This window comes from Phyllosticta capitalensis (assembly GCF_038381095.1).
Source record: "Phyllosticta capitalensis strain CBS 128856 chromosome Unknown BKA78scaffold_3, whole genome shotgun sequence".
Classification (NCBI taxonomy): Eukaryota; Fungi; Ascomycota; class Dothideomycetes; order Botryosphaeriales; family Phyllostictaceae; genus Phyllosticta; species Phyllosticta capitalensis.
The window spans coordinates 503,652-519,700 of record NW_027117441.1 but is presented as its reverse complement, the minus strand read 5'-3'; the positions used below and the strand labels follow the sequence as shown (position 1 = coordinate 519,700).

Below are 16,049 nucleotides of genomic sequence, written 5' to 3'. Positions count from 1 at the left end.
AGGTTCCGGTTCGAGTCCGAGTGCCAGCTTGTTTTTTGTTTTGTTCTTTTTCTAGGTTCTCTTTTTGTAATGCCTTTGCCTTGTCACTTACCTTGTTTTGTCTCGGAGATTGAACAGCTTTCTCTCCTTCTCCAGGAAAGTTAGTCATGCGTCCTGCCAGATGTTTTCTGGCTCAAAAAGAGGAGGACAATTACGCTTCTTTTTGGCGCATTGTGGACCCGTCCATTGCGATTAGCTCGAATTTCTTCTTGGGCACACTGGCGCCTTTTCTTTCTTGTTCAGGGCAAAAAGCAAACGACGTTATCAGAGAGTTTTGAAGCTCGTCACCGTTGTTCGTTGGCAACTACAATCCTTTGGGATGCTGCAGGGAAACCAAGAAAGCGATGTTCGATCGACACAAAAGACAAGAGAGGAAGTGGCTTTGTTGCCTGTGTCATTTTTCTTGAGGTGCTGTAGATAGACTAATGATTCTAGAAGACAGTAGAGCGGAAGACTTATTTTTAAAGGCACTGATCAACCCAAATGCCGATCTTGCGAATCCGACAGTCACAAGCTGCCTACCTTCCGACGAATGAGCGCCTTGGGTACGATCTTGACGTGTGTGACCCCTGAGCCCCGACTCCTTACTCCAAGCGCGGATGCTGGCGCAGATATCATGGACCATCGATCATGTCTCCTTATCTATAAAAGCAGCTTCTCTTGGAGTCTTTCCGCCAAATGCAACGCACTGCGACATGGGAATGGAGAGCTGGCGAACAAACGCCCCACTGCTGCCTTGCTCCAAATACCACCCAAACTGGGATGTCGACTTGTATTTTCACTGGATGCTTTGCTCCCTGCTTCCTTAGACCAGATCACTTGCAAAAACCAGCTTTTGAGCGCCGAGAGCATCGCGATTTGATAATGTTGACGTCCAGTAGTATCCCACCACAACGTTGGCGGCAGGCGAGAGCAAGCAAACGCCGCCGCACAGAAGAAGCTAAAGGAAGGAAAGGGAAGCTGCTCGTGATACTCGAAAGCAGGTCTGCTGACTCCCAATATGCAGCCCGTACAAGCTTTCCGAGCCTCTGAGCTAACTTACACCCTGTAAATACAGTGCTCAGCGGCTGCATCTGCCCCGGCAGACTGAAACTAACAAGGAGTTCGGAGATATCAGATTCAGACTTCACACTTCTCTCTTGTCTGTCAGAGCAAGGAAACCCACACTTGCCTTGGCCTGCCCCTTTGTTTTCCAAGTCATTTTCCATCGGCAGTCCTCCGACGCCAACTCTTCGCATCTCGTCACCACTCAATTCTGCCCGGCAGCGGCATCGATTGAGAATGCTGAATTTCTAAGCCACAGCATTCACGGAGGAAGCTCAAGACCGTAGAACTGAACGACTTTTGTAATGCGTTGCCGGCTGCAGCATTGACAAGGCAGAAAACAAGAATTCGCGCGTGACCCCTGAATCTTGTCTCCTGACTCCCCCCCTGACCACAATTCGTGATTGCCGTGGATCACAGCTATCGAGCGCCCCTCCAACTCTACAAATACTCCGTACCTACGGTCTCTGGTCAGATCATCGAGCTGTGACTTTGACATAACCGCTCCAGAGACTCCAAACACTTTCCCTCTGGCTGGTCGTGCACATGATTGCTTCTTCTGCTCTCTTTCGCTCCCAAGGTACCGCCCTACAGGTTTTGACCGCTCGCAGCCTTCAGTACTCCAACTGTGCAAGTTTCATCTTTGATCCACGATGGTGCTGCCAACATCATAAAGCCATGCCGCAGCGCTCGACTCTCAATTTTTCTGTCGCTCTGGCCGCAGTCTAAAGGCGACAGGAAAGATCCAACAATTCATAGCTCGGGATTTGTAGAGAACAAGAGTCGTTCGCTCACTCAAGGGCCCCAAAAAGACACAGTGTCCCTGCTTTCACAGCGGTTTCCGCAGCTCTCGCCGCAGAAGCGCGACCCAGACGGATGTCGATGGAGTAGAAAGGATGGGCAGGCTCGCTGGCTTTTATACCTTGAGAGCAGCAGCTGCAGTCACTGTGTCTGCCTAGCCCGTGCCGCCACGAGTCCACAACCGGGAGACGTGGCAGTGAGTCGGCGCCGCGTGACTGCTTGCGTGACAGGCGATTGGTGCACTAAGAGTGCGAGAGCGCTCCTCAGGGGTATAAATTCCCTGCTCATGGACGTCTGTTTTGCTCAACAACAGCGCATCTAAAGCTGAGTCGATAACGTGGAAGACCTTCTACTTTGTGGGACGGCGAAAAAAAAGCGACACCAAACGAACTTGTCTTCCTGTCTGCTCCTGCGTGCTCGCACCTCCAATACTTGGAGCTCCCAGGTCTGCAAGCCTTTCAGAGCTCCATGCCCTTTCCACATCACCATCATCCTCCCACGGTGCACCTCACCATCTTCCCACTTCACTCGCTCCATTACCATCATGTCATACCACTCCCCACACCTACCATCCACCACACTACCACCTACTAACCCATTCCACCCCCCTCGCCGCATAACAAACCAAGCAAGCAAACCGCACCGCAGGCAGTGAAAGAAAAGGCGAAGCAAGTGAGTTGACACTCAGCGTCGGACAAAACAGACCTTCTAGTCTGGTCGACGGGGCGATGCAGAAAGAGTTGGGACCGCCGACTAAACGATTTATAGGCGAGACGCATAGACGGAAGAAGTGGCTGGATGACTAAGTGTGCAGCGGAGTGCACAGCAGGCTACGCTGCGACATCGGCGGCCGGTGGTCGTGTGTGCGTGGTTGTGGGGTCACGGGTGCCTAGGGAGTCATTGGGAGACGGGTGACTGGAGGTGGGGGGTCGGGCGTGACGGGTGTGCGAGCGCATGGGGAGGTATCGGGGGACGGCGGTTTTGGACTTGGAGCGTTGCTGTTGGATGGCGGTGCTGGGGAATGATGTGGGTTTTGGACTTAGGGAAATGGTGGAAGGGGCTGGATTGCAAGGAGGAGAAGGAAACGCAGTGGTGTTGAAGAAGGAATGGACAGCACAGGACAGAGTGCATCGTTGGACAATTTGTGATGCCAGCAAGTGGGTGCTCCAGGCCAGCGGATGAGGGGGCTGAAGAGCGATAGGGACGTTGCTTTTATAGCGGAGAGCGGCGAGGACAATCTGGTTGAAATGGCAGCCATGTGACGTGTATCAGAAGTCACAGGATCTGGAGATGCATCCAGGCGACATGGGACGGGAATTGATGGAGCATAGGGTTCTTCGTTACGGGAATTCAAAGACAAGACTCACGTACTCCAATTTGGGTATGTTCAACATTTGTCCCCCTAAACGGCTACCACTCGCCCTCCTAGTAAGAACAGCCCTGCTCACACCGTAAGCTTGGCTAAGCGCCATCTCACTGGCGATATAAACGCAGGGAACATTCTTTGCCTTACAGAGGAGAGGAAGGTGCAGTGGGATGGCGAGCAGCAAGGTGTCTGCGGCCAGGACAATGTTCTCCGCAATACCGCAGTTGAGAGTCTTCGCCGCCTTGTTGGCACCCCTACGCACATAGTCAGAGCCAGTTCATTTGGAATACTACGCGCACAAGACCCACTTATTCAGCGGCCTAAAGTTGGAGTACTACTGGATAAGGTCAAGACTCTCCTGGGAGAGTGAGGCATCAGCGACAGGCCAGGCGGCGGAGGTGTCTTGAGCGGACATTTTTGATGGTTATTAAGATTTAGCGGGAAGATCAAGATGAATTCAAGAAATAAAAACCCAGATTTTCATAAATGCTACGTAAGATGTGTATGGGTGACTAGGGATAGAAGTAAAGGGGAAAGGGCGCAAGGTCGAGCCGTATCAAAGGGCAGACTCACATCACATGACTGTAGTGAACCATGGAAGCAAGAATTGGAAGCGAGTAGGCCACACTGAATTCAACACAGAGCAGCGTCGACAGTACAGCACCACCTTGCCAGAGACTTACACCAAGATGTCTTACAGCACGATGACCGAAGAGCGCGATCCGGAAAAGGGCGGCCTCGGCCTCCTCGAAGTCGAGCATCCTAGCGAAAAAGAAACACCTCCGCGCCCCGAGCCCACGCCTTCTGGGCTCTCGGACCAAGAAAAGAAGATGCGACGACAGAACAGCCGCGACACACTCCGCTTCGTCTTGGGATTCACGTCCTTGGCGATGATCGGCCTGGAGCTCGTCATGTGGATGATCAAAGACGACCGCCACGACACCGATGAACCCCGCGTCCGCATCACCCTTACCGGCACGTCCGCCGTCGCAATCTTGATGAACTTGGTGGCCGCGGCTTCCTCCGTAGGATGCGACGTGCCCCTCGAGGGCGGGTTCGCCTTGTTCAACACGACCATCATCCATATCATCCTGACGGTGTTTTGGATGAAGGGGTAAGTTTCGGTGTTAGTTGACATGATGACGGGGTGCTGATGAGTTCGCAGTGTCTAATGATGGGCTCACATTCCGCCAATGGAGGATGAGCTGTTTGTCTTCCCTTCACAGGAAAGTCTCGAGGACAGACGGAGTTTATGGCCGGGGTCTTCGTCGTCGGGTTTTTTGGGACAAGGGAGATTTGGCCATGTTTGCGTAATGTCTAAGGAGTTATTGGAGTTTTTGTATTCCTTCTTTTCCATCTCTTTTTGGCACTCTGGGCACAGGTTGGGCGGCCGCACAATTGGGAAACTCGGACCTAGTGCGCCTTGAACTGCAGCCTGTACAGGATCAATGACCAAGCCATAAAAGATTAGACTACCGCAAGATGACGACCATGTATAGAAGTGATGAATCTGTTGCCTGCTGGTTGGAGTGGCAGAAAAGAAGCAAGTCGTTGGAGGAGTGAGGTCTACGAATGTGGCGTCGTGGCGTCAGGCTGACTCGTGGACTGCCCCTCGTCGGCCGTCAGCGGGGCGCCCCGCGGCGCAGGCATCAGGAGCTACAACAACGACGTAGCTCCGTACAGTACATAAACAACCACCTCCCAACCCGGGATTCTCTCGTCAATCTTTCTTCCCGCATCTCACAAAGCCTCCATCATGCAGTCAGGAATTTCAGGTTGGTCTCGCATCACCCAGAAATCGGCGCAGCCCCCAGCTAACCACTGTGACCCAGTCTCGACCGAGCTTCACAGCGCCTTCAATTCCCTCGTCAACGATGAGTCGTCGCGCTTCCTGCTGGCAACCATTACCGACGAGTCGCTCGTACCGCTCGAGACGATCCCCTCGCAATCGCCCTCCAACTTCCACGCCGACCTGGCCCTGCTGGCGCCGCACATCAAGCCCAACGAGGCGCTGTACATATTGCTGCGGCGCTCGCCGTCGCGCTTCGTGGCCGTGACATACGTACCGCAGACGGCGCCGGTGCGCCAGAAGATGCTGTTTGCCAGCACGCGGCTGACGCTGGTGCGCGAGCTGGGCGGCGAGAAGTTCGAAGAGTCCATCTTCGCTACCGACGCCAACGAGCTGACGGCCGAGGGGTGGGCGCGCCATGAGGCGCATGTCGCGGGCGACCAGCCGCTGACGCAGGAAGAGCAGGACTTGCAGGGCATCAAGGAGGCCGAGCTGCAGGAGAGCGGCGGCACGGGCGCAAGGCGTGTCCAGACGAGCGGCCATTTGAGTATGTCCGTCGGCGAGGGGGCAGTGGAAGCGCTCAAGGGGTTGAAAGAGGGGGGAGAGGAGAACCTCGTCCAATTGGTACGTGAACCCTCGCAACTTCTTACCAAGGCTTTGTCCGCCAGGGGATCGTAGACCAGTGCGCGCAGGCATGGGATGCTGCTCTCTTTTCCTAGCACTAACATGCTTGTCCCCCAGAAAATCGACGTACAAACCGAAACCATCATCCTCGTCTCTTCAACGGCCGGCGCCACTGCCGCTTCCCTGTCCACTTCCATCGCAAACGACGAACCGCGCTACACGTTTTACCGCCACACGAGCGACGGCAACCCCATCCTCTTCATCTACACCTGCCCCGGCACCTCCAAGGTCAAGGAACGCATGGTATATGCTGCGTCGCGCGGCTTTGCCGTCTTGCTTGCCGAGCAGGAGGCCGGGTTGCCCATTGCCAAGCGGGTGAGTGCTGTCCCCCCTGTCCTTCTAGCCCCCTGACTTCAACACCCATCTTTCCAGTCTTGTGCGATTGCTAACCCTCAACTCGTCCAGCTTGAATTCTCCAGCCCCGAGGACATTGGACCCGACGCCATCGACGAGGAGTTTGCGCCAAAGGAGGAGAAGAAGACGGGCTTCGCCAAGCCCAAGCGGCCGGGCAGGCGCTAGATTTCCAACTCTTCGCCGTACCCAAGTGGGTGAGTGGAATTTTGGCAGCGGTAGCTCGGCGGAGCGCTGCGTCATCTTTCCTCTCTGTTTATGTGCACTGCGAATGGAGGCAGCAACTGCCGGCAGATGGCCGTGGTGTGTGTTCGCACACGCGGACATTTGGACGGACAAACAGGAAAGGGCCTGGTCTGCGGGCGGACATTGGGACGCTGAAATGCGTTCAGACAGGGAGTAAGGGCTCCATGTGATCGATGATGGCGCGAGAGAGATAGCAAGAGATGGGACGATTTGACACGGATTGATCCAGCGAAACACATAGACGCAAGCAAGCGAAGAAAAAAAAGGCACATGCGCCATATCCCACGAACGGCGAAGAAATGTCTCCTTATCTACACATGAACGAAATGCGGCAACGACAAACTCAAAAGCCCGACCCTTCCATCTCCTCTTCTTCCTCTGTCTCTGAATGCAATGGCATGATGCTGTACTTGTACTACTGCTCCGCGATGTATGCCACTAAACCAGCGCATACCAACCAATCTTGCCCCCCCTCTCCCCCGCCAGCTATCGGCTGGCCAATCAATGCAAAAGCTACCAACGAATCACAAAAACAGACACTATTCCTCTCCCTTGTCCCTATCCTTCTCACCCCATTACTATCCCACCTCCCATCGTCGGCTGTCTCTCCACTCGTCGTCATCATCACCATCGTCGCTGCTGCTTCTGCTGCTACTACTCCTCATAGCTGCCGCCGGGGATGTAGTCGCGGCCGCGCTCGAGAATGTTCTTGAGGTACTCGTAGACGGTAAACGTGACGGCCTGGCCCGGCGCGACGCGCATGATGCGCGGCGTGATGCCCTTGTAGAAGGAGCGCGTCCCTTCTTGCTTCCACATGTCCCTGCGTGCGGCGTTAACTTTTTGGCGTTGTCGTGGTGGTTGGTGGTAGTAGTAGTGGTGGGTTGAAGAGTAATAGGGATTGAGGGAGAAAGAAAGAAGAAAATATTGCGATATCAGATCCCAGACGTCGAGTTTTGCGCTTGGACGGGGGGGCAAAGAGACAAACGCATCTACGTACCGACCAATCTTCATGATGCGGCCCAGGGCCGTCTCGCCCTCCTCGGCCGGCGTCTTCTGCAGGCGCGTCTTGATGGTATCAATGGGGGCATTGCTGAGCGGACCCATGGCACCGCTGACCAAGCCAATGGTCGCCGTCTGCCAGCCCGGCAGGTCCGTCTTGCCCTGCCAGCCCTGCAGCGCGGCGCGGAACTCGGAGTAGGCGGTGAAGTTGACAGCCTGGTTGGAGCCCTGGCGCAGCGCCGTCAGCGAGACGCCGCGGTACAGGGCCGCGAGGCCTTCCTCGCGCACCACCGTGTACAGCGCGTGCGCCGCGTTGCGGTACTTGGGTATGTCGAGCGGGTCCGCCATGCTGTGGTGCTGTGCTTGCAGGCGGATCTTGACGACTTCCATGGGCGTCACGACGGCGACGGCTTCGGTTACGCCCGCCGAGAGGCCCGCTGTTGGGAGTGTGTGTGTTAGTGACGCTCTGGCTCTCCTGTTCTCTGCTCTTCTTCCTTTCTTTCCTCCCAGTATTCCCTTTTCGCGTTTTCCGCTTCACGTCCTTGCCCCTTGGTTTACAGCGGCAGCAGTGGGCAACACATGAAAACGTACCTATAAACGTCGCCTGCCCGGATACGGTGCCGTCCTTGCTCGCGAGCAGCTGCTTGTACCACTCGTAGCTGGTGAAGCGGATGGCCATTTTGGGGACGATGCCCGTCAGCACGGCGCCGAGGCCCTTGTACAGGCCCAGGGGCGTCTCGCGCTTGACGATTTCGGCGCCGGTGCGCAGGAAGCCGCGGGGTTTGGTCTGGCTGGGAGCGTCAGCGAGCAAGTCCTTTGGTTTCTGGAGGATTATCTTGTTGTGGAGTCTGAGGGCCAAGGAGTCAAGGAGACCGGAGCTGTCAAGGGGAGTTTTTCTGGCGCGTTGTTTTGGGACTTTTGCCATGTTGCTCTTCTCTGCTTCGCTTGATGAAAAGGGGTTGTAAAGAAACGGTCCACTTACCCCTGGCGCCCTCCCTCTTCTCGAAAGTTGCATGCGCACTTTGATCGTGTCTGTTGCGTCGTCAGTTCGCGTCCATGCCTCAACCCACCCCGCTAAACACCTCTCTTACGTACCCAAAGGATGGCAAGCAAGCGCCTCCATCATGCCCGCGCCGCCGCCCGCTGTGTCCATTATCAGCGCTTCCGTCACTCGGCGCCTTGTTCCGAATACAGAGGCATACCAATCAAGTTGGTCGCCGCCGACGGCTTCTTGCCGTTGGGCCCGTTGACGTTCTTGGCCGACATGGCTGCCAACGCGCGTCTTGTTTGGGGCGACACTGCTCTTTCCTTCTTGCTCCACGCGTGGTAAGCGAGTGAATGGGTGAGGTTTTCGCTTCGTTGCTAGCTAGCTAGCCTCGGATACTGGGTACGTGGACGCGCTCGACGTTCTCAGGGAGAAAGGTTATGCGCCAGACACGGCGTGAAAGTTGGCGAAGCTCTGGCGATTCAAAGGCGAATATGCGAATTCGAGGTTCTCTCTTTCGTGTCCTTTCCTTGGGCCGGTAGCCAGAAAGGCAAGCAAGCAGGCAGGCCGGCAGGTCGCTTCGCGCGTAGGATCACAAGCTCGCTCAAGCTCCGGCACGGCAAAGGTACCAGCCAACGTGGGGCAACGGTAGCGGTATACTTTTGGTCTTAGCCGTGTCGTCTCTAACCCGCGACGCGACGAGGACAACTTCTCGACGTAATCTGAAGATTTGGAAGGAGAATGATTGCAAAACAACAAAACGAAAAGAGTAGAGAGAAGCAAAGAAAAAGGAAGCCAGTAACTCAGCCCCTCGAAACCATGCCATGGAAAGCAAGCCGAGAACCCTAGCCAGGCTGGGCTGAGGGAGTAGCCGGCCGGCCGACTGGGGGCGCGCGCGCGCGCATGCGCATGCGACAAGGCTCTGATGAGCCATCCAGGTCCCAAGGTCCTCTTTCAAACCTTACCCTTAGACCGAACGCGCCAATGGGGGCGGCGGCGCCGCTTCATGGCTGGTCAGGTTGGGTCCTGGTCGGGTAAGGTAGGTTGGAGGGGACGAACAAGAGCCTCGGTCGGCCTCGGCGAGCATGTATGTGGACGCACGCGCGCGTGTTGGCCGGGATGGGCGTGGTCCTGGCTCTGCGAGTGGGATACTCCCAGGGCCAAGAAAAGATGAGTCTAACCTGATACACCTGTGGGGTGCGGGTGCGATGTATGGTCGCTGCGGTGAGTGAGTTGATGCATGAGCAAAGAGAAAGAGCAGCAGTTCAGTCGTAAGCCCAGCTCGTCCAGCGCATTCCAATACTACCTCTTCGCATCGCTCCCAAGCAGCAGCTCATCTGGCAATGAGCATCGAGTCATCAAGGACGAACGGATGTCAATCGCATCCATCACATCAGGTCCTTGGTCCCCACAGCCTGCCAGTCAGTCACACATTGTTTGGCCGACGACAAGTCCAGTACGGTACCCCAGACAGAGGCAGCCTGAACCAAAGGAAGCGCTACTGCCGGCCCCGTCCGTCTTCCCGAAAAGCCATCCATGGCTTCTGCCGGGCCAGCTCTAGAGTCGCGAAACCAGCGGCTTTGCAAATGGGGGTTTTTGCAAAACCAAACGCAACAGGCCGGCCTCACGCGACAACTATAGAGAAACGTTGAGCCAGAAACAAAGCTGATGTGGAATGTCGAGAGAGGTGAGGTGCCCATGGCATGTGAAGATGACGTCTGTGAAGGAAGAGCAACAAGCGCACAGACGCTGTCCCCGGATCTGAGGTTGCAGGTGGGTGCCCCGCATCTTCCATCCGCCCGAAAGCTCCCGACGGGGCGCGGCAAAGAGCCGGCCGCCGTGCATCATTACTTCTTGTGCAACCAGCAGGTCCAAGTCAAAATCAAATCGTTGGGGTATTATCGCGCCACACACCCGTATACATACACAAGCAGCCCCAAGCACCTCCAGCGGCCTTACGAGAAGAACAGAAAAAAAGGCACCCATGAGCAAGGAAGAAAGGAGAGAGAAGCAAGACTCCATCCCCAAAAAGTTAAAAAGAGGTAGGTATAAAACGTATAGCAGCTGTAGGTAATTTGGAGAGGGAGAGAGAAGTAGAGAAAAAACAAAGAGTGGCAGTCGAAAGCAGCTCGTCACCGCCTGCCTGGCCTAAACTACTCCTTGCAAAGCTCCCCAATCCATCGTCCGAAGAAAGCCTGAACCCCGATCCACCAATCACGCGCTCGCTTCCCAGGTATCTTGACCCACGACCAACCAGCCGACAACAAACCCAGCAATGCTTCCAGATAGCCGCCCTGACTGGACCCTTGCGCGGAATAAAAAAGAGACATAGAGAAGAGCACGCGCCCCAATTCAATCAAGTTCCACCCCAACCAGTCCAGTCCATCCCGGTCCAACCACCCCGACGACAGAAGAAAGCGATGATTGCGGAAAGTGAGAGCCGAAGAAAGCTACAAAAGGAAAGCTAGGCTGCAGAGATGAGCGACTATGGGGAATGGAAAACGACGAGAATAAGAAACTCAAAACGCCTGCCGTGAAAAAGATTCCCCCAAAAGTCACAAAAGGAAGAATCTGACCAGAAAAGTGATCCTACCCAGAGCCGGGACCCCCAGCACGACCATGTTGACACGCTACGCCTCGCCAGCAAGAACGACCTGAGGCGCCGGGCTCTGCTGCTGATTTTGTTCTGGTTTTGGTCCGTGGCACCCAGGCCTGCCGCAGTCTTCGTCTTCGTCCTCGTCTCCACTGGCCTCAATTGCCCGCTCCCACTCCGACTCGCGATTTTTCCGCGCCTTGGCCGAGTCCGCAGTTGCTGTTGGACTCAGACCTTCTTCTTCGCCACCAAGACCCTCGCTGCCACCCATGCCCGAGTCCGTCATGCCTTTCGACACTGCGTCCTCGTTCCATTTAATGTCCGAAGGCAAGGGCTTGAGACCAACGCCAGCAGCGACCGCATCGGCTTCGGCCATTGTCTCGCTGCGACTGCGCTCACGGACAAGTTGATTGCGGATCGTGTCGGCGGCTGAGTTGGTGCTGGCAGCGCGCTGGCGGAAACCCGTCCCGCTGCTTCCGCTCCGGCCTTCGGGGCCAGAGGTCCGTCCGCTACCGCCACTCATATTGCTGTCGTCGAGGGTAGCTTTTCGCAGCTTGAGGCGTTCTTCGGCAGAAAGATTCTGCCATTCCGCGCCAAAAGTAACAACAGAGGCTTTCTTGCCGTGAACGGTGAAGGAGTGGTGTGTGCGAGGAAGGACTTCGGGAGAGGTGGGAGAGGTGGCCGAGGCGTCGTCGGACATGATGGTGGAGGAAGAGTCTTTGCCTTTGCCTGAACGGCGGTGGCCGGGAGTGTTGGTGCTGCTGTGCGTATCGCGAAGCGTACGGTGGAGCGATCGCCGCACCTTGTTGCGAGACTCGGGGGTGCCTGCAGTTGTGGGTCTCTGGGGAGTTTCGGCATTGGGATTGGGAGTCGAAGGTCGAGCGCCGTCCAAGCCTGGTTTTTCGGCCTCAGAGGTGCTAGGGCGACGGGTCCGCGAACCCGTGTCTGATGAAAGCTCTGATCGCTCACCATCGCCAATCGTAGAGACAGACGGCCGGTGCTCGAGGCCGTTTGTCTGGTTGTCAGATGGCACGTCGAGATTGATGGACGGGATTCCCCACCCAATCTGTGGCAGACCTGGACTGTTCTGGGATGTCTCTGGTGGCGTGGTGAAGACATCATCATCGTTCTGCTCCGATTCTGCAGTACCAGGACGCAAGTGCGAAGGTGAAATGGGCCTAGTTGTCGAGGCGCTTGCTCGTGAGCTCAGCCGCTTGAGCCCGGTTTGTATGGGCGTTGGCCTCGGACTTGGAGCCTGAATTGTTGGTGACGAGCCAGAAGAGGTTGGTGCTGCGGAGGTAGGAGCCTCTTGTGTGGGGGCTTCACCGGCAGCTCTCTTCTCTTCATCCAGATCCATGATCAAAATGTCCCGGTGAGCCTTCATGCGGCAAATCTCGATGCGGATCCATTTCAGCTTCGCTGCCATCCTGCCAGCCGCGTGCATGACGTGCTCTCTTGTCCTTGGCTGAATTGGCGCCATGACCTGCAAGTGCCGCGCATCTCGGAGCCGGCTGTCAAGCTGCTTGACAGCAACTTGGAGCCTGTCCTCAGTCTCCTCAACCTTGCGTTGGATGTTGGTTCTCCGCGCTTTGGCAATCTCTTGGGCGAGCTGATTATCTATCTTCCCACGGGCGATCATGACTTCTCCGGAAGGCGTTTGCAGGCCTATTGACGAGTGAGATGACCGGATTGCTCGGGCCCTTTGGCCCTCGTAATTGCTGCCAGCCAACACTCGAGGCCGTATTCCTGCAGTTTCAAATGCTGCCGTGTAGTTCAGCTTTGCGAGCCAGTCATTCATGTCAGCCTCGTTATCAGCCAAGAAGACTTCCTCTGCCCCGCCTTTTGCAAAGATGGCGAAAGCATGCTTGTGCTTCTTATAGCTGGTGTCCAGAGCAGCCACGCACTGGTCCATGGTAATGGCATAGTCGGCCTTGAACTCGGTCACTGGGGGTTTGAAGATGACAGGAGCGCCACCTTGGCTCTTTTGCTCGTGCGTCTCGTGCTGTTGAATCAAGCTTTTTGCCCATGCTGCGTTTTTGAAGAACGATAGGCCCGATCTTGTAAGAATAGCTCCCCACTCTTGCCAAGGTGATCTTGCCGCTCTCCTCTTTGTATCCTTTCGCCACAAAATGCCTACCTTGGTCACCGGCATCTCTACAACGCCAGCCTGAGCTCCGTCTGGGTTTTCAATCGTCGTCGGTGACATGAATGCATCGGGCCGTGAGCGTGCCGACATTATCTGAATGACTCCGTACCTCGCAAATGTCCTGTGAAGCGCCTTGAGGTCCAAAGTTTGGGCCGTTCCTCGATAGCAATAAGGATCCTCAAACTGCATGACGTCCTTGATCGGTGGTCGCAGCACGTCAAGCTTGTTTTCAAAGATGAGCGTGTACGGGTCAATAGGCTCCTTCTGAGCCTTCTTCACCGGATCTTGCACCGCATGCTTGATGAGGTTCTTCTTGTTCCGCCTTGTTGCCAGGCTCCGCAGGTCGACCTCGTCGTCGATGTGAATGAATTGGGTATAAACAATGTTGTCGTATATCGTGGCGAGAACGTCCTCGTTAACCTCGGAAGCGTTTGTACCGTTGCAATTCTTAATGTAGTCCGGCTTTTGCATCTTGCGCTTATTGTTCGGGTTGAAAAAATCCGAGTTGAGGAGAACGATTGAAAATGAAATGAAATATGCTTCCTCTGCGCAAAGTCAGCTTCGTTAGTCCTGAGCCAATGAGTAGGCTTACCCGGCGAGACGAAGATGCCCGGATTGCATTCGTGATATCTGTCAGCGAACCCTTGAAGCACCCTGTCTATTTGCTGTGTTTCCTTTGGCAGCGTCACTTCCATCAGAAGTTTCCTCAACGCCATATCGATGGGATCGCCGAAGAACATGAACCGGCGCATGTAGCTACGCAAAACCGCAGATGAAAATTCGTCTCCGCTCTGGGCCATGACGGCAGCAATCAAGCTGCGATCTATTCGTTGTTCGAGGCGTTCGAGATATCTTCCGGGCGCTTCGCCTTCCTCGCGCGGCGGAATTTCCAAAGTCTCCCGGCTAATGTTGAGCGACGTGGAATGAGAGCCTCTTCCGGAAGGACCGTGATGACCTGGTGATCCATGGCGTGGTGAGTGTGGTTCGGTGTTGTGACGGAGTTTGCCAAGAGTGAAGAGGTTGCTAAAACTGGTGCGCCCCGTGGTTGAAGTAGAACTCCGTCCGGTCTGGCCAAATGGCGGCGTGGGAGAGTCGTCCTCGTCAGACTTACCTCCTAGCGACCCCATTGTTGAGGAACGGCCCCGGCGGTTCAGTCGCGCAGGTGGAGCCAAAGAGGGTGACGACCTGGCCGAGCGCGCTGACGTGGTCGAATCATTGCGATTCAGCGTCTGCTCGCTGGCGTTGACGACAGATGCGAGTGCAGAGTGCGAAGGAGATTGGCCAGGATGGGCACTACCATCGGTATTGGAGCGATGCACAGCGGTCAATGGAGGGCTGTAGGTCCCGTTGGGGGAATGGTGCGGAGATCGAAAGCTTGCACCGCTTGTGGATGCGCGCGGAGTTGCGGGGGCAGTGTCCGGAAACTCGGGCGGCGCGGGAATCTTTACAGGCAGCGGAAAAAGAGACTTGCGGTTGTCCTTATTTCTCCTTGGTATCCTGAAGATGCTCGACGTAGAGGTCAGCTGTGGTCTTTTTCCAAATCCAAATGGGCCATGGTCTCCGTAGCTCCCGTCAGAACGCGACGAATCCGACAGCCTGCCAGCAGACGCCGTTTTTCCAGCATGTGCGTCGTCGCCATTTGTGGCGGGAGCTTCCCGAGCTTTTGATGTTGACAGCCTTCGCGGATCCTCGTGGCTGGTTCTTCCTTGCTGCGCTTCGCGACGTGCAAACTCGGCGCTGCGTTTGCGCTCCAGCGACTTTCTTGGAGATGTGCCAGGTATGACGTCGAAGGTGGACAGGCGGGATTTGAAGGTGGGAAATTTGTTCTTCTTCTTGGGAGGAGGATCAGGGGTCATGTCAACGGTCGGGGCGGTGGTGATGATTGCCGGAGCTGTTGGGGAGGGAGTGTCAGCATGTTTGTGACCAGTAGGAGCAAGTTCAGTGTCATACCTGCTGGCAACGGGGGAACCGGGGGAACCGGAGGCACATCGGTAGCTGGTGTTGGCGCCTTGTGGTCTCTGGCCTTTTGGCGCAATTGCGGATCCGAAGCATGGCGAGACCTCAGCATGCTAAAGCGGCGCGTCATGGAGTTGTGTTCCTGGACGGGCGGCGAAATGGGGCGATGGACGTCGCCCTCAGGCAGCGAAGGGCGCGGCTGGAGAGCAGGGCGGATGCCATCGCTGGACTTGATGCCACGATCAGAAGAGGGCAGGTTTTCGGCCGAGTGGGTGCGCGAGGCGGGGTCTCCGCGCTTGAGGAGAGAAGCTGGGTCGAGGGTACTGCGGCGCTTGAGGTCCTTTTCGCTCTTGCCCGGGCGTAGGCCTCGCAGCGGCATGGCGACGGCGGCAGAGAATGGGGACTGGCAGGGTCAGGTCGGCGGCATTGGCACGGTAGCACGACGTGTGCGGAGGCGGAGTCGTGTCGTAGGAGCAGGCGGAGGTTCGAAGAGAAGTCGGAAGGTCTGGGATGGTGGATGGGAAACCAGGGGACCGCGTGCGAATTGGGATCTGTCAATCCGACCTGTGGGCCCCGTAAGGCTGAGTGCTGAGTCGGTGATGCAACGCGGCCAGCGCTTCAGGGGGGGCCAGAACCAGGACCGGAGCAGGGACGGCACGCTGTTCCTAGAGACTGAGGCTGCTAACGAGCGACGGCGATAGAGGGAGAGAAGGGCGGAGGTGGTGGTGGTGGTGAGGTAAGGTGTTGTTCAGCAGCAGTAGCAGTAGCAGCAGCGCGGGTCGAGGAGCGGGAGGGGGGGGTTCAGGTTCAGGTTCAGGTAGCAGCAAGTGTTAGGTTAGGGAAGAAATGGTATGTACGTAACGACATAATCACAATTCATCAGCATCAGCATCCGCTTACCTAGTCCTTCACTCGGGCAGCGGTGCATCCGAACACCACATCAGTCCTAGGTACTCCTCGAGTGCCTTGGTGGTGCTTGGCCCCCCCGGCCTCTTCCTGGCGCTGGCTCTGGCTCTGTATCAGTCAGAGCTCCATCCATCCCGTTCGACG

General features: G+C 56.2%; 6 protein-coding genes across 6 annotated transcripts; 2 read left to right on the top strand and 4 right to left on the bottom strand.

Moving 5' to 3' along the window:
- Positions 1-1,335: 1,335 nt before the first annotated feature.
- BKA78DRAFT_308186 (uncharacterized protein) lies at positions 1,336-1,966 on the bottom strand. The gene has a single exon (XM_066887916.1). It carries the CDS (start codon positions 1,580-1,582, stop codon positions 1,346-1,348), a length of 237 nt encoding a protein of 78 aa, XP_066746228.1. The 5' UTR covers positions 1,583-1,966; the 3' UTR covers positions 1,336-1,345.
- Positions 1,967-3,722: 1,756 nt separating this feature from the next.
- BKA78DRAFT_308182 (uncharacterized protein) lies at positions 3,723-4,767 on the top strand. Its single transcript, XM_066887915.1, has 2 exons — positions 3,723-4,364; positions 4,416-4,767. The coding sequence occupies exons 1-2, from the start codon at positions 3,829-3,831 to the stop codon at positions 4,420-4,422; spliced, it is 543 nt and encodes a 180-aa protein (XP_066746227.1). The 5' UTR covers positions 3,723-3,828; the 3' UTR covers positions 4,423-4,767.
- Positions 4,768-5,006: 239 nt separating this feature from the next.
- Positions 5,007-6,242, top strand: BKA78DRAFT_330297 (uncharacterized protein; the record flags this gene model as incomplete). The annotated part of the gene is made up of 4 exons (XM_066889760.1): positions 5,007-5,025; positions 5,083-5,663; positions 5,781-6,038; positions 6,129-6,242. 4 exons carry the CDS (start codon positions 5,007-5,009, stop codon positions 6,240-6,242), a joined length of 972 nt encoding a protein of 323 aa, XP_066746226.1.
- A 732-nt stretch (positions 6,243-6,974) lies between these two features.
- On the bottom strand, positions 6,975-8,585 carry BKA78DRAFT_248098 (putative succinate:fumarate antiporter; the record flags this gene model as incomplete). The annotated part of the gene is made up of 6 exons (XM_066884353.1): positions 6,975-7,140; positions 7,318-7,756; positions 7,911-8,106; positions 8,302-8,351; positions 8,415-8,462; positions 8,522-8,585. 6 exons carry the CDS (start codon positions 8,583-8,585, stop codon positions 6,975-6,977), a joined length of 963 nt encoding a protein of 320 aa, XP_066746225.1.
- Positions 8,586-9,902: 1,317 nt separating this feature from the next.
- On the bottom strand, positions 9,903-10,630 carry BKA78DRAFT_93573 (uncharacterized protein). The gene has a single exon (XM_066894003.1). The coding sequence runs from the start codon at positions 10,324-10,326 to the stop codon at positions 9,940-9,942; it is 387 nt and encodes a 128-aa protein (XP_066746224.1). The 5' UTR covers positions 10,327-10,630; the 3' UTR covers positions 9,903-9,939.
- On the bottom strand, positions 10,631-15,521 carry BKA78DRAFT_93572 (uncharacterized protein). The gene is made up of 3 exons (XM_066894002.1): positions 14,994-15,521; positions 13,636-14,934; positions 10,631-13,588 (listed from the first exon to the last, which is right to left on the bottom strand). Exons 1-3 carry the CDS (start codon positions 15,376-15,378, stop codon positions 10,935-10,937), a joined length of 4,338 nt encoding a protein of 1,445 aa, XP_066746223.1. The 5' UTR covers positions 15,379-15,521; the 3' UTR covers positions 10,631-10,934.
- Between the last annotated feature and the right edge of the window lie 528 nt (positions 15,522-16,049).

What these genes read in the sequence shown, in the direction of transcription:
- BKA78DRAFT_308186 (XM_066887916.1), bottom strand. Translation starts at nt 1,582, where the DNA reads ATGTCAAAGTCACAGCTCGATGATCTGACCAGAGACCGTAGGTACGGA.
- BKA78DRAFT_93572 (XM_066894002.1), bottom strand. Translation starts at nt 15,378, where the DNA reads ATGCCGCTGCGAGGCCTACGCCCGGGCAAGAGCGAAAAGGACCTCAAG. An exon ending in GGTTCCCCCGTTGCCAGCAG is followed by an intron (nt 14,935 to 14,993) that starts GTATGACACTGA and finishes CCTCCCCAACAG; the next exon opens with CTCCGGCAATCATCACCACC. An exon ending in GGGCATCTTCGTCTCGCCGG is followed by an intron (nt 13,589 to 13,635) that starts GTAAGCCTACTC and finishes GACTTTGCGCAG; the next exon opens with AGGAAGCATATTTCATTTCA.
- BKA78DRAFT_93573 (XM_066894003.1), bottom strand. Translation starts at nt 10,326, where the DNA reads ATGGAGTCTTGCTTCTCTCTCCTTTCTTCCTTGCTCATGGGTGCCTTT.
- BKA78DRAFT_308182 (XM_066887915.1), top strand. Translation starts at nt 3,829, where the DNA reads ATGACTGTAGTGAACCATGGAAGCAAGAATTGGAAGCGAGTAGGCCAC.